Below are 12,328 nucleotides of genomic sequence, written 5' to 3'. Positions count from 1 at the left end.
CTGATGGAGCCATCAGAACGTCACACAGAAAACATCCATTATGTTATTTTGCTCACACAATATGCAGCTGATTGATGGACTCAATAAGGGAGCTACATTTTTATAGCTCCAAGCTTTGGTTGAGGCACGTATCGTTGCGTGTATATGTCACAACGTTGTTTCCTCCAGAGGGGCAGGAAAGCTTGTGTGTGCGAATAAGAGCTGTTTTTAGATGCATAAAAAAGAGTTATTGACTTTCTCTAGCTGGCTCAAAACCAGACTGGAATATTAGATTAGAAAAACTAAAAGAGATCCCAAATTAGAAGCTTTTGATGCAGCTGAATGTCAAGTATTTATTATATTTATATAATACTTTATTGTATGTTTTATATTCTTTAGGTCAGTTGAAAAACATTTGTAGAATATCCTCTGTGGCTCTTGCACCAACTCGTTCTCACTCCCAACTCGTCAAATACTGCCGCTTGGTCAGTGGGAACATGGTTTGTTATACCATTCATGTAGTTTTCATTGGAAAAGCCTTCAGTGCCATTATTTGCTCTTGCTAGCAGCATCTATGCTTAACTCTTTAGCAGCCGCCATTGTTACATTGTTACAAGGACGGCGATTGGTCTCGTACCACTGTACCGGCCATAAACACATAGATTGAAGCCTGGCAAGATGGATTCTTATGTGATCTTGTGAGTCCAGTTACCTTGTAAGGTTCGGTTATTTATGGACAAGAATAAATATGCAACGTCTGGTTAGACTTTCAAAATAAAGCTTGTGTGGTTAACGTCGGGAAACGTTTGATTTTATTTAGGCACATGAACTATTTGGTTGGTTTTGGAAACGGACATAAGTTATGTTATACTAAGTATGTTACACAAGGTAAGTTACGTAGATTACTTGACAAGTACTTGTGTACTTTTGGTTTCACACGGGACACGAACAGCAGTCTCCAGGGTTAAATTCCTGTGTTGGTTTGAGCCATCCTTTATTTGACAACTTGGGAGTGAGACAGAATTGCTTCGGGTGTTTTGTCAAGTCTGGGAAGGTTTGTCAGTTTGGGCTTGGACACTTCAAATTATTAACAGAAAGCCTGTGTTACAAACTCAGGGCATGGACTTGACAGATGTGGGTGTTAACCAGGCAAGGGAAATCTTATGAAAAGATGCATTATGGGATATGTAGGCTTTAGTGTTTGGAGGTTGACCCATGTTAGAGACTAACAGTAAGTATCTGGGCTTTAGAAAAATTTAAAAAAATTTATTATTATTATTATTATTATTATTATTATTATTATTTATTACTGTATAATTATTTTCCCCCAAGATAATGGAAATGCAACTGGACAAATAAAATTTTGACCTCTTGGTAGCGCTAGGAAAAGTCACCAAAGTTAATACAGTTCATCTGTGAGGGGAACATGAACATGTTTCAGTAAAAGCTGGATCTGATCATATTAACCATGTCTTTGTTGTTTCTTGTCAGTATTTTGTGTTCACGGGGGTCCTGGCGATGGTGACGTGTGCCGTGTTCCTGCGGCTCAACTCGGTGTTGAAGCTGGCGGTGCTGCTGGTGATGATCGCCATCTACTCGCTGCTGACCGAAGCTTTCTACACCTCGCTGTTTGTGCGCTACGACACTGTCCACCACAACACAGAGTGAGTGCTTTAGAATCACATGTTGTCGTTTTCACATTACATTTACATTTTCATACTCTCAAATATCAGATTCAGCCAAATAAATCGAGGTTCAGTTGAGGGGAGACACTACATACCTGATAGATATCACCATAAAACATCCCCAGTTGATTACTCACATTAAGACAATTAGTTTTCTGATTACAACTTTTCTAAAATGTTATGTTTGAATAAGCAAATGAGGCGTTATCTCATAAGATATTCACTATTTTGCATACATTTCCAGACAACATTGTGAACATTGGTTAAAGCCAGGTTCAAAATTCATTTTTCATACATAATAGAGTCAAAGGTACGACTTTTTACTTCATGAACTAGAAAATACCATGAAAAATCCATTATTGCCATGTTTTTAGGAATAAATAATAAATGTTATATAAATCAGTGATATATGAACAAACTCTTCAGTAAAAACCTTCAGAATATAGATAGAAATACATTTTGTATTACCTAATTTGCGTACTTAAACATAGAATTTCAGAAAACTTGTGTTATCTAATGATAACTCTTTGTGAAATCTACAAAATGTAGTAAAACAGGCACCTAAACGTGTGTTTTGGGTGTTTACTTTCTGCTAGTCTGAAAAAAAGACATTATGGAAGAAAAATAGCAAAAGAATCCACCAGTGTTTGTTTGTTGATCATCTGCAAACTTCCAGCAGTCCATCACTCTTCTTGTATGAACAGTAACACAAGAACAAAACCTGACTGAAACTGACTTCAAAATGTTTCTTCGTCTGCAGTTTATTAACAAAGTACACTTGTTAAAGTAAAGACAGGTAAATTACCTTCTCCTCACTTCTCTCACTGTTTCCTCGCCACTTCCTTCCACATCAGGGAGCCACGTTGACCTTATTTCTGGAGAGAAATGTTGCAAATGTGAGAAAACTCATCTCGCAGGTTGTCAGTGTTAGTACAGTGACCTTTACAGTGACAATATATAAAGGTATCCTGAGCATATAGCTGTGAAAGACCTGAAGAAAAAAAGCACCATGCCCCCTCCAAGCAGAGGTTTCCATACAGGCTCCATAGGGAGCTGATGGGAGTCATATCTTTAAGGCCTTCAGGGATGCGAGAGAGAAGGTCAAGATGAAAAGACCTCAGAGCGAGAGGACTTTGTATGATTTCCACTGCAAAAGGTTCCAGACTGGAGTGACTTCAGCACAATGTTCTATTAATTTGTGCGGCTGTGAATGAAAACAGTGGTGTGAATGAATTCAAAGTAGCATTAATATGATACTAAAGGCATCTTTTATACAAACATTTGCAGACACTTTTTGTCGTTTCTCAGACTAACTCCAATTTATGAGCAGCTTATTCTGTATTTCTCCCCATTTTTGTCTTTGTTCTCCATTACTGGAAACGTTTCCTGATCTGTAAATGCTGCAAGAGGACCTTGTTTACTTGAACAATCAGTGTCTCCTCAGAGCAGCAGTCATGACATACGTTGGTGTGTAAGTGAGAATCAGTTTAAATGAACCTGCTCCTTTTAAAAAAAAGTATGAGAAAAGCAGCAACTTAACTTATCACATTTTCGAGCGTAACCACAAGCAAAGCCTTAAACTTCTGACATCCGTATGCTTGGTGCTTTTTGAGCTTATGAAGTGGTGTATTGCGTATTCTTTGGATACGAATGACAATCAAACTTATATTTCTTTGTCATACCATTATTATCCACAGCCAAAAATAATTACCCAGGGAGTCTCGTAACTCGCCATAACATTGCCAGAGCAGCGTATCTACATCTCTATGAGCTGTTAATCCTCAGTGAGCCTCAGATCAGCCTGAGATCCTGCAGGACTTCTGGTCCTTCTGCAGTCTGAGCTGAAACCAAAGAGACCCCCACTGTGTGGATAAACAGGCCACAAACATCAGCGTCATCTCTAAGACTCAACTGCTTAGGGCCACTTTCTCTCAATTGTCGTCCTCTGAATTAGTTTTTAGTTTAGTGTTCCTGAACTTTCGATGGTGAGTGGTTTTGTTTCTACACTTTGCTCCTGCTGCATTTTATTCTTTGTAAAGCAGTCCTGAGCTGCCGTGCCATATATATATTAGAAGAGAACACAGGTTGGTTGATTTAGAGTCCTTCATTTTCCTATTTTTCCTACCAAATATTATAGTTAGCTTTAGGACAGTAAATTCTAGGTTAGGATTGTACATCCTGGACTTTCTCGCAGTGGGTTAGGGTCAAAATATTGTGTCCTGGTTTGATTAAAAACTATGGGCGATAAAAGCCAGCGCAACAAAGTATTTACTTTGATTTTAAGAAGTCATGCACTGTTAAAATCTGCAAGCTACACTTTTTTTTAAGAAAACCATCAAATGAACAAAACTCCTTCAGCAACAACTTCTCTATTTTTGCTCCAACAGAAACTTCCTGGGGACCAAAGAGACGTCTCTGCTCCTGATGGCCATGTTTCTCCTCGCTGTGTTTTATCACGGCCAGCAGGTAAGACAACGCCAGCTTCGACACTTCCATCACCAGTAAAACCTGATTCATCTCCTAACGATCACCAGACCTTAACCATCGGGTGTTGGATCAGAAAACCTTTGTGTGTCTTTTTTCCAGAAAGCACTGGCAAGTTATCTTGTTGTTACGGTCTGAAAGCTTGTGAAAATATAGAGATTATTGGCTCTACAGAGACACATTCTCTTTCTTCTGAGAGGATTCAAGCAGCGTCAGACAGTGCAGGGTTTGAGTTGTGCAAGGAAAAGGTAAAGACTGAGCTTCATGTGCAAGATGAGACTCTTGCCACCATAATCTCCTCCCAAAAGGACAACTTCACTGCCGCTGCACTGGGCTTTAACACGATCAGCGCAGCAGAGCTAACAGTCAGTGGTGAACCTCTGCTTTAAATAACAGAGACAACAAGAGTTGACGGTACTCAAACGAGACAATTAGAGTACAATTTTACCTACAATCTAACATTGGAGAAATGTGCCTTGCCCATCCACCTGCTGCTGTACTCTGTGTGATGCTAATGGATAGCAAGGTGTATTATGGGTAAAGCTGAGAACATTTCATTTTCTCTTTTTTTTAATGAAAGTAATGGGAATATTTCCAGCTGCTGAATATAAGTTTCCATCTTCCAAGCTCAAAATTACAAAAATGAATCCAAGGATGTGATTGGACTGTTGGATTTAAAATCAGTAGGGGGTGACAACAAAAGTACGGTTGTACCAAATTATTATTTGTGGGGTTAGTGTAATATATTTACTAAAATGTATTAGTAATTAATTACACTACTCACCCGAAGCCAACATGGACCACCAGGAGTGTTTCAGTAGCGTATTTATTTGTGTATTTTGTCCTAAAAAAGGAAACAAAAGGCTTAAAATCTCCACTAACACTAAATTCGCTGCTTCAGCTGCACAACTTACACTATAAATTAACAAAGTCGACTGTAATCATTTATTGATTGCTTCTGTTGAACTTGGTGGGGATGAGGTATATGGGCATAAATAATAACTTCAACACAAGTCTCAGACAAACTTCCATCTTATAGTGTAGAAGATATCATTTACAAGATTCTGCAGCAGCAACGTTTCATATATACGGCTGAGCTGGAAGCACCGAGCTGACAGGACATTTTCAATTCATGTGTATCAGAGACTTCAGGCTCATCTGCAGTGACACTTGACTTCTTGGCCCCGAGCAGTAAGTACTGACTTTCTACTGAGGGAAGAGTTCAAATGAGATGGTTTCTTGAAACAGATATCGCTGTTGAAATTTTTAAATGAACACAGAACCCCCTGTGTTTGCACTGGAGGCAAAAATCTCAGAAACAGATGTCTTAAAATCTGGACAGATAATACAAAAGGTTTCTCTAAGTCTAGATACTATCTCCCAATTCGGAGTAAGTGGATAAAGGGGTTGCACAGTAAATCTGAGGGGTTGTGAGATAAATAAAGGAATAAGAAAGAAGAAAACATATGCAAGCTGTGATGGAGGGGTCCAAGTAGCTTTAAGGGGTCACAAGCCAGAGAGATTGGGAACCAATCATCAAGAGAAAACCATCCTGTCGGGTGTAATATCTGACCCCGAGAGACACATCTTCAGATACAAAGAGAACCAGAAACAAACCACTTTCTTTCACCCATCTGATACATTATACAAGCCTTTTTTTCATAAAGATGCAGTCAGAATCAGCAGCCTGAAGGAAACTGGTATCACCGTGCTGCTTTCATGCTCTCTCTATGGCAACCTTTGATCATGCAGTTCAGCGGCTCAGCGTTGGGCAGAGATGGAGGAGAGACGGCCCGTAATTGAAGGTCCTTTGTTGGCCCATGAAAGTAGAAAGCAGCCGCATTTGAAGTCATCCAGTGGCATATTGATTTTCCCAGGGTCAATTCTACCACTTGTTTGGCAAAGCAGAGACAATGACAGCTCACAGCGTGAAGCAAACACTCACAGCTCTGAAAAAAGCTGTTTGTGTGAGAGAAAAGAGACAGTTTGCTCTTTGAAGGGAGGTACAGTGCGCAGAACGGGGTCCAGCTCTCTGTTTTAGTGCAGTGTTAATGGTTTGATGTGCCAGGTTTGGACACAATATGAACTCTGTAACTGGCTTCTGCAAAATATCCTGTATTATCTTTGGGTTTAATTGGTGCTGGGCGACAAAAAAAGTTTTTATTTCTGTAACAGCATATTTTAATAAAAATAAGCTGAGTCTTTCCTGTTATTTAAACACCATAACTCACACAGTTGTAAAATTTAGATCAGAATTTTTGAATCTTTGGGATTGGACCATTTTGATGATTGATTAATTATACATAGCTTTGATCGTACATCAGCTGTTTTGACAGGTAATGTAATAATTTGCTTTAGTGGAAGAAAACTTTTAAATTACTTCAATTAAATTCTGTTCACACATTTTAAATAAGCAGGACAACAGGTATCACCGCATTAGCGCTTAAATCCAGCCAGAAAATTGGACTTACTGGTAGAAACCTTGGTGGAGCTAACATGGTTTCTCCAGAAATAAAACTTAATTGGGCATTGATCTGTCTGATCAGCCTGCAATACGAGGAGCATTTCTAAAACAGCAGCCCAACAATAATCACACATCTGACATTTTCAGAGGGGAGTCGGTTTGCTGCTTACAGGAAGTAAACCAGAGGTAATATATCACCAAAGTAAACAGGAATAATGACGCATCTTCATCATTTGGATTCTGGAACAAGAACAAGGCGTTTCAGTCCTTTTGTAGCTGCGAACTAACAGCGGCGCCGTCTATTGTTGAGAAAACACAGGGTGTAAAGACATTAGTTAGTGCTTCTTTCAGACGAGACGTTCAAGTGACTGCATTGTGTGGAGGAGAAGAGCCTATTAGGGCGGAAAGATGGAGGAGGCCATTTCGCTCTTTTATTCGTCTTGTCGGCCTTTTTCATTACAAAAATCTCATTCTGCTCTCGTTCAGTGCTTGTTAAATGTGAGTGTCTGCTATGTTCACAATAACCCACAGAACAACATTTGCACACATTTCCCATTTACATTAAAACGCTGCAAGCACACAATGAATTACGTGAGGCTGGGAAAATCTTTGCTGATCACAGTACAGTTTCTACATTATTGTGCATGTAACTAGCAGTAATAAGAGATAATGTATTGATTTAAGCAGTTTTTTGACACTTTCATATGTTTTCTGCTGTGTGATGTTCATATTTCTTTATATAAACTAATTGTGCGCTGGAGCCAGATGATGTTGTTCTTCATGAACGCTGCTTCCTGTCACAGCAGTAATTACATTATCAAGCACAGCGAACATGAAGCATTTCATTACAAAGCTGCAGACAGGACTGTTACTTTGAAATTATTCTGTTGAGTCATTTTAAGCTGTCTGGGGCAGCTACGGTCACTGTCACCGCTCATTTGTCATCTGTCAATCGCTCACAATCAGAAATATGTACACGAAAGACTTATTTTACCAGCATCTGGCTGCTGGTTGGTGCTAATTTTGTGCCCTGACAGTGTTCACAGAGGGAGAGAGAGAGAGAGAGAGAGAGAGAGAGAGCGAGAGCGAGCAAGAGGAGAGAGAGAATACACCATAAAGTAGTGAAAAGTTACTTAAACAGTAAAACAATACTAACATGCAAACATTTTCATTTAATTTACTGTTTATTTGATAGGAACAGACAATTACAATGAACCAATGCAATGTATCACAGCATTTATAGCTGCTAGTGATGACCAATAAAAATGTGTACATATAATATTATAATTTCAACACAATATTTGAACCCTAGTTGGTGAAAGGCGAACATATGAGAACATATGACTGTATTTGCAGTAATTACACAGCGTGTACCATGCCAGCAGCTCTTAACACTGAATAAAATGTTTATTAAGAGTGTATCTATACGTCTCTGAGGGTTAATAGAAGCCATTTTGAATCAAAGCATCACCCAGCCAGAGGTCACGTTGGTTAACGCCTGAGAGGCCCGTTACTTCGCTGGCCACCATCTCATTATCCCGTCGCCAAACCGGCCTGGCGGGCTTTGCATTCTTAATTAGAAAAACAGAAAATGAGATTGAAGTTTTGTACTCACTCATATGATTAAAGGACTAATTGATAGCAGGATTAATCACAAAACTGTTTCCGACAATCGCCGGAGAGAGTCGCTTAAATCCTCACAGGCTTATCTGCCTGCCCCCGAAATTAATTTTCAATATCAGGGATGTTTTTTTTGTTCTGCCCCCACTCTCTCCCACAAGTACAAACTAAATGGTACCGACTTTTGTTTGGCTCTAATGTATTCAAATTACTTTGTATTAATTGTGCATTCAGAAAAGTAATTTGTGTCGCCTATTAGAATCCTTTTGTTGCACTCAGATTGATCGCACTCTCTCGTGTTGCATAATTGATCCAACCTTTAACAGATTTTTTTAATTTAGCCGTTCATTATGGGAACGGCGGCTCGGCCTTTCCATCATCCAACTGATATAAACGACAGATTTTCTGTTGAGATTTCTAAGCAATTAACAAAGTCTGGAAGGAGGAGAGAGTTTCAGGTCTTCAGAGGTTTGAGAAGTAGCATCAAATGTTTGGAGACGATGGAAAATACGTTCTTTCTGGACACTTTTATCTCACAGTGCAAAATACGTGAAAGAACATGAAAACATACAGTATTTGTACTTGACGACTACAATGAATCAGTAAGTACAGGGTTGAAAAGTGACCACTGACATTCAGAAGATGATCGACAAGCGGCTCCTCAGCAGAATGATGAACTGAGAGAGGAGACAGACGAGGTAGTGATCATGCGAGGATGAACACATTACTAACTCTCCTTTGTGTTTCTTCCGTCTTTAGCTGGAGTACACGGCCCGGCTCGACTTCCTGTGGCGCGTCCAAGCTAAAGAGGAGATCAACGAGATGAAGGAGCTGCGAGAACACAACGAGAACATGCTGAGGAACATCCTGCCCAGCCACGTGGCCCGACACTTCCTGGAGAAGGACCGGGACAACGAGGTCCGCACAAACCCGCTTGCATATTTGAATTTTTAATGAAACAAATACTGAATATTCAGTTTGCTTTAAAAGCTCGTAGGGATTCTGGGTTTAGGAGCCGAATCTCAAATCTCAACTAACACCTGAACACACCAGGATTGTTTCAAAAGTGCAACAGCATTAGCATGTGATAATAACTTTAGTTTCACAAAGAAACAGATAATCAGTGAGTACAGTGGAGTGTTGTGACAGATGGATTATCTGTCTCAAACTAATCTGAAGTGTCAAAGTTGATTTCCAAGCCCACAGAAATCAGTTCGAAAGGCAGGAAATCAATGTCATCCAGTCTGTCCCCCCAATATACAGTCGAAAATATGTTAAATATGTCCTCACTTGTTCAGTGTGCCCAACTTTTCAAACCATCAGGAAACAACAGGAAATATAAATTATAGTAATTAATATTTATTTTTTTACTATGGTCTTATATATGGTCTATAACAGTTTAGGTAAAGTTGACTTCTCTTAGCAATGTTGCTGCATTCCTACATCTCAGCTATTGTGAGTAACCTGATACTGATAGAAATGACGGACAAAACTGGGAAAATAAGACCCAACTGCAGGACTTCCTTTGTCAGCTGCTGATTTTAACCAAGATTAATATTTTCAGTAAACCTTTCAGTAAATTATAGACTAAGCCCAAGCACAATAGTGACTCTGAAGCTCAGTATTTTAGTACTCAGCTCAGAGTTTTTATAAATCAGCCCCTCCTCTGACACATCTGCACGTTTCACCTCATTTCTCGCCCCCCTCCGAAATGAGTCCCCTGCATTCATTACAATTCGCTCCCTGAGCCTCGGTGTTCCAGCCTGCGACGAAAAAGAAAAGGCCCCGTAATTGCTTTTCCAACAACTGTACAGAGAGAGAGAGAATTGGTGGGGCGGTTCATTCAGCCGGGGAGTTTTTTTCTTTCTTTTTTGGTCGCATGCATTTGATTTGATTTTAATAACATGTTGTCAGTCAGCAGCAGAGAGCACATTGATTTGTCTCTCCATCGCAGCAGTGACTCAGCTGCCCCGACTCCACAGAGAGTCAGACTTTACAAAGTTTCTCTTTTTGTTCACCTTATCTCTGCTGCCCTTTTTCCTTTTGTACTTTTTAATATAATTTAAATAGAGCTGTTCTGCACTCATTAAAAGTCTAAAACAGAAGCACACACACACCTTAACACACAGATCTGATGGGTCTTCTGTAAAGCTGGTGCTTGTTTCAGCCCGTTTATACTACATTACATGACCTTTACATCACCCCTAAACCCGGTTTTCAAATCACACCATAGTGCTGTAAATATGGCAGACGCTACACAGCCAAAACGTTACAACCTGGCTGCTCCATATCAGCCACAAGAACACTGGTGAGGTCTCGCACTGATGATGGGAATATGGTCTGGCTCGCAGTCGTCATTCGATGGGGTTGAGATAAAGATATCTGTGAACGGAAATCTCCTTCACCAAACAGTCACCACAAAGTTGGAAGAACACTGTCTGAAATATTACTGAATGCTGTCGCATGAAAATGTCCTTTAACTGGAACTTTTACGATTGGCACTCATTGGCAGGTAACCCGGTCTGCCAGATAGTGATTGATCACTCCGGACAACATGTTCACTTCCCTCCTGCTGATGCTTGGCATCATAAATTGGGGGTCTAAGGCTTGTGTACCGCTGATCGGTCGTGCCATGAAACCTCTGACACAGTTATTGTGCAGATGTTGCCTCCTGAGGCAGTTTAGAACTTAATAGCAGCTGAGGACAATTGATTTTTTCCTGTCCTCTGAGCTTGTGTGGCTGTGGATGTTACCACTTCACAGCAACAGCACGTGCAGTTGAACGGGGTAAGATCCACCAGAGCAGAAATTTGACAAACTGAATTATTGGAAAGAGGGCATCCTGTGGGAGTCCAGTATCCTCGGGTATAATCCTCCATATTCAACACATCGTCAAAGATGACCTCTGCTTCAATATGACGCTGTAGGTTTCCCCCTTAACATCATTGCTGGATGCACTGAGCTTCCAGAAATTTCAGTTAGCAAGAATAAATATGCAGCTTCCAGAAATTTCAGTTAGCAAGAATAAATATGCAATGTTAGACTTTCAAAATAAAGCTTGCATATTTAGGTATCCTCCGTTTTAACTTTTGGAAAAGATAAGTTACATAATGTACCTGACGTAACTTAAGAACATATAAATAAAATAAAACCTGACTTATGTAACGTATCTCACTTATATGTGTTACTTGTTTACTTTCTTTTTGGGACATCTGATTGAATGAACCATTCGTCATTTTTAAGTCTACCTCTGTTCTATTAACGATCTTTCCCTAAATGTATCCATACCATAGTTGCCATGCACATAAATAACACAAAGGAATCATTTTAAAAATGCGTGAAGGCTGGCTGATGACTTCAGTAATGAGCTGTCAGCAATTAAGATGAAAGATGAGACGACTTTGGGATAAATATCATTAAATATCCATCACCAAGGTTTGATATAAGCTAAAACCATCAAAAATAAAGTGAAGTATTTTATCTTTTTTTGTTTAATGTGGCAAAAATCGAGAAAACTGCTTCTTTCTTTCTTTCTTTCCGTTCTTCTTCTCGTTTACCATTTCGATAATGACTGATTGTATTGGTCGGCGGAGCGGACAGTTATCACACACTGGAGTCAAATTGCCGTATTGTCCTGGTCTGTCCTCTTCGGGCTCCTTCATTATCGACTCCTCCAATCTTCTGTTGCCTCCCGGACAAAAGGCGAGCAGCCGATGAATTATGAATGTCAGGAGAGGAGGGCTGATATCATTCTGCTCCCATGCCTGTTCCTAATTAAAAAGGACATGATTAAAAATGCATCCATTAGGATCAGTTGGGTCCTAATCACTCGTTACATTATTAATCAGGCTGTTTATTGTTCCGTGATTTAGATGCTGGAGCACTGGGTCATTAATAGGCTCCCACACCCCTGAAGAGGTGTTGATGGTCTTTGGCATTAATCAGATGACAGAAAACTGAGTGTCTTTTATATCGACATACATTAACATTTCAGCTACAGTACAATCCAAGGTTGAAGGGAGAATTTCTAGAGTGGGGTTGCTAGCATATCGGGAAGGATGCAAAATACTGCTCCAAATTTAGGCAAACCCTTGAC

The 12,328-nt window shown here is 39.8% G+C and overlaps 1 protein-coding gene across 3 annotated transcripts in view; it reads left to right on the top strand.

Annotated features, from left to right (window-relative positions):
* The window catches only part of adcy8 (adenylate cyclase 8 (brain)), a 100,558-nt gene that overhangs the window by 73,714 nt on the left and 14,516 nt on the right, over positions 1-12,328 (top strand). For all 3 annotated transcript variants that reach the window (XM_051403213.1, XM_051403204.1, XM_051403193.1), the window contains 3 exons: positions 1,471-1,643; positions 4,052-4,130; positions 8,992-9,150. In XM_051403213.1, the coding sequence (XP_051259173.1) occupies positions 1,471-1,643; positions 4,052-4,130; positions 8,992-9,150 (411 nt within the window). The remainder of the gene's footprint in view (positions 1-1,470; positions 1,644-4,051; positions 4,131-8,991; positions 9,151-12,328) is intronic.

This window comes from Dicentrarchus labrax, unplaced genomic scaffold (genome assembly GCF_905237075.1).
Source record: "Dicentrarchus labrax unplaced genomic scaffold, dlabrax2021, whole genome shotgun sequence".
Classification (NCBI taxonomy): domain Eukaryota; kingdom Metazoa; phylum Chordata; class Actinopteri; family Moronidae; genus Dicentrarchus; species Dicentrarchus labrax.
This window is presented reverse-complemented; position numbering and strand designations above follow the sequence as displayed.